The following is a 3,759-nucleotide window of genomic DNA, read 5'->3' on the forward strand; positions in this document are numbered from 1 at the left end:
AAGATATAGCATGTGTATGTAGCCTTTATAATGACTGTGATATGAGCTTAAAAGTAAAGGCAGTAAAAATACCCCAAAAAGGCCTAGGGCCCATAGGGTTAAAAAGTACCGAAATAAGGTACCGTTTGGTACCGGTACCGAATTCCAGATACCGGTACCGTATCGGTTCAATTATGAACGGTACCCAACCCTATCATTCACACACCTGAACATAGGTGGTTCCATCTAAAGATGTACGACCATAACCAGTGGTTGATGCGTTGGGCTCTGACGGCACAGGGCTTCAACACTGAGGTTAGGCACAAGAAGGGAGCAGACAACATGGGGATAGATGCAGTGTCCAGAGGTTGAGACAGTTGTGAGTATGACATGTTGAGGTAAGATTAGGTAAGGTGTGTATTTGTATTCATATGGTAGTGTTGTGTTAATGCTGTAAACATATAGTCAAACTAGATGTTTGATTTTATGGGAGGGGGTGTTAGTGTGAGGATAAATATGAATGGAGGAGGAGTGGTGACGCTGCCAGTGGTCCAAGAGGCTGTGACAGAGTAGTGTCATTCAGACGTGGGTAACACGTGAGCGTTTGACGTAGTGTGGTGATAATTTGGGTTGGCTGTGTTAAATCATTTCTTTTGTGTGTGTTTCCATGAGAGGTGATCCAGTTCCCTTTTGGAGCTCGTTTTTCGTTGGTGGTCCTTGTTTGCACATTTCGTTGTAAATAAACTTCCTTTTAAACGGCTATTTGTTTGGCTGCCTTTTCCCTCTTTTGAAAGATCCCTCTATTTCACAGTGTTACACCCCCCATCCCCCATCTCCCAGACCCCAGACCTCAGGCCGGGACGTATCAGAGACATTTTAATTATTATGCTTTAATCTGATAATTAAAATTACAGCCGATAAAACGAAGCGAGTGACGATATAAACATGTGACACAGCAGATGTGAGACAGCTGTTTGTCTCTGTTAAAGACTGCACAGAGTAACACTGAGCTTCTTCATCATCATCATCATCATCATCATCCTCTGTCTCACCGTTAACGTCACATTTAACACTGGTTAAAGTCGTTTCACTACCACAAAAAAGAAAAAGAAAATTAAAATCCGTATCGGTGCGTCACAGGTAGAACCGCCAACATCCGAGTCCTCACCTGCGGAACTTGTCCCTCATCTTGTCCAGGTCGTCTCTGGTCCGGCTGAGCTCCGCCTCCATGTAGTGACGGCTGCCGTCAAACTCCGCCTCCATGGCCTCCATCTTGTGGGTGGAGAGGGAGAGGCGGCGCTGCAGGTCCTCATTCTGCTGCTGGAGGATTCTGGGTAAGGGGAGGAGAGGTCAGAGGTCACAACAGGAAGTAGATTGCTTCGAAAAACAGGTCTGAGCCCGTTCTTCCTGTTTCCCTTTAAAGATAACGCTGTAAAACCTCAACACAGAGCGGGCCGTCAGAATCTGTATGCTGCCGTGATGTCACACCAATGTAGAAATAGTTCTACGACTATAAAGACAGATTCGTTCAGATCACACACAGAGAACTTTTAAAACGAGCTCTTCTCGCCGCAGTGATCAGAAACTACTCACATTTCATTCAGACAAGTCTCTCAAGCACTTCCTGTCTGCAGTGACACAGAGCACCACATCACACTACCTGCACTTCCAGGAAGTAGACTGCTGCGGTTTTTACAGCTCCTGCCTCCACATGACGGCCTGATGATGCCGCGTTACGTCTGAACTGAGAAGTTGTCGACTCCCTGTTGTGACTCGTTGCGGTACACTCAGGTGTGACGTCACCCTCTGCTCCGACTTCTGGACTAAATCAAGTTGTGTTGATGTTCAGATAAATATCACCAACACTAACGGCTGTTAACTGAACTCTTATTTTCTCTGATTCATATAAGAATCATCAGAGGGGGCGGGGCCAGAAACATTTTGAACTTCCTTAAAATGACTGAAAAGTTCATACGGTTCTGTTTCGTGACCGAGCCCATCGACCCGACCCACCCTCTTACATGGACCACTTGCTTCTTTACTCCCATTGGTGCGTTGGTCACATGATCACAGCCTTAAATACTGAGGTGCCACAAGGCTCCTTTTCTGCTGATGTCACTTCCTGTTCATTTCAGTGTCAAAAGGCCAAATAAAATGAGTAAAAACTAAAAAACTATTAAATCCTGTTTATCAGTTATATTATTATTACTAGGGATGTCATGATACCAAAAATTCAGTAGTCGGTGCCGATACCAATAAAATTACACGATTCTCGATACCAAAGTCGATACCACGGTAAAAAAAAAAAAAATCCTAAGATCCCATGTACAAGAAATACTTTATTAAAATATTTGCACATAAAATAAAATTTCTATCAACAGATTGATATTACTTATATTTTTCTTTTCCTTGTTACCTATTTTTCATTGTAAAAAACATTGATCAACATCTGCAATAAACTCAATAAACTATTTAAATATTTACTATTTAAATCACGCTGATAGCGTTTGAGCCAACTACAAAAACGTGTGGAGTTTCATTGGTTTCATTTATTGTTTGTCCTGTCCCGGTGCAAACAGTGTTTTTTGACGTCCGTGGTCCAGTTGTGGAAAAATCAAACATCCCAGTACAATAATTCAAACACACTCCAACCGCTGTTTCAGAAGTAGACGCGCATACGCAGTCACGTACTGCTGAGAGTGAACTCCCTGATCGTTAGCTCACACGCAGCTTGTTCAAGCTGTTCTCTGTGTTGTTGAAATTAAACAAAATAACATGGAGCATATCTGCTTATTATGCTACTGATTTAATTGGGATATTTTTTGATGAACTGAATGACATTTAACGAAGTGTTGCACGTCTTCAAGGCTGGGCTCATAGGAGACCACCGGACTCTCTCCCAGGGGAGGGGCTGGGGGAGAAAGGGAGATGTCCGGAGTCCGGACAAAGCTCTGCACGGAGCATGGACGGTTCAGAAGCAATACGGAACGAGTTAAAAGCAATTAATAAAGACAAAGTGGTGTTTAAAACTGCATATATTGCTAGCAGATCTATTCTCTGGCCTAAAGCGCAGCCATGACTGGTTCTGAATGTGGGCTTTAGCAGGCAGCCACTCTCTCCTCTTCCTCGTCACCCCCTCGCTCTGAATGTAGGCTTGGACTGTAACGCTATATGGCGTATACTGCCCCCATCAGTTCCGGAGGAGTCATAGCACCCATTCTTACGCTGGTATCGGTTCTTCCTGTTTAAAAAAAAAAAAAAAAGTATCGCAGGGGTTTTTTCATCATGGAATCGAAAGGTATCGCGAGTATCAGTTCTCATGACATCACTAATCATTACATCTTTATATTGGGCGGCACAGTGGTGTATTGGTTACTATTGTCATGGTCTTCTCCAGGTGCTCCAGTTTCCTCCCACAGTCCAAAGACATGCAGGTTAACTGGTGACTCTAAATTGTAAATTTATATCTCTGCATCAAATCAATGTTGTAGCCGTGCACCTCCTCAGAAATGTAACTCCACGTCACAGTGACGCAGACCTCCTGTCTGTCTCTGTGAGCTGAAACCATTTCCCTCAGTGGAAACAAAGCTTTGATTTACTTTAATTTCACAGATAAGAAACAATAAATCATGAAGACAATAAAGCCTCCACACACTGTGTGTGATTTATCCTGGCTTCATATGAGCAGAGGAAATCTCTGCTAGCTGCTAGGCTAATTTATACAATGTAAAATGCCATAGGCTTGTGCTAATAACGTTAGCATGTTGTATTTGTGGGGAA

The 3,759-nt window shown here is 43.2% G+C and overlaps 1 protein-coding gene across 1 annotated transcript in view; it reads right to left on the reverse strand.

Annotated features, from left to right (window-relative positions):
* The window catches only part of tjap1 (tight junction associated protein 1 (peripheral)), a 58,272-nt gene that overhangs the window by 26,240 nt on the left and 28,273 nt on the right, over window positions 1-3,759 (reverse strand). Inside the window, exon 6 of the mRNA XM_050071662.1 lies at window positions 1,148-1,309. Within this exon, the coding sequence (XP_049927619.1) occupies window positions 1,148-1,309 (162 nt within the window). The remainder of the gene's footprint in view (window positions 1-1,147; window positions 1,310-3,759) is intronic.

The sequence above is a fragment of the Epinephelus moara genome, chromosome 19 (assembly GCF_006386435.1).
Source record: "Epinephelus moara isolate mb chromosome 19, YSFRI_EMoa_1.0, whole genome shotgun sequence".
Lineage (NCBI taxonomy): Eukaryota > Metazoa > Chordata > Actinopteri > Perciformes > Serranidae > Epinephelus > Epinephelus moara.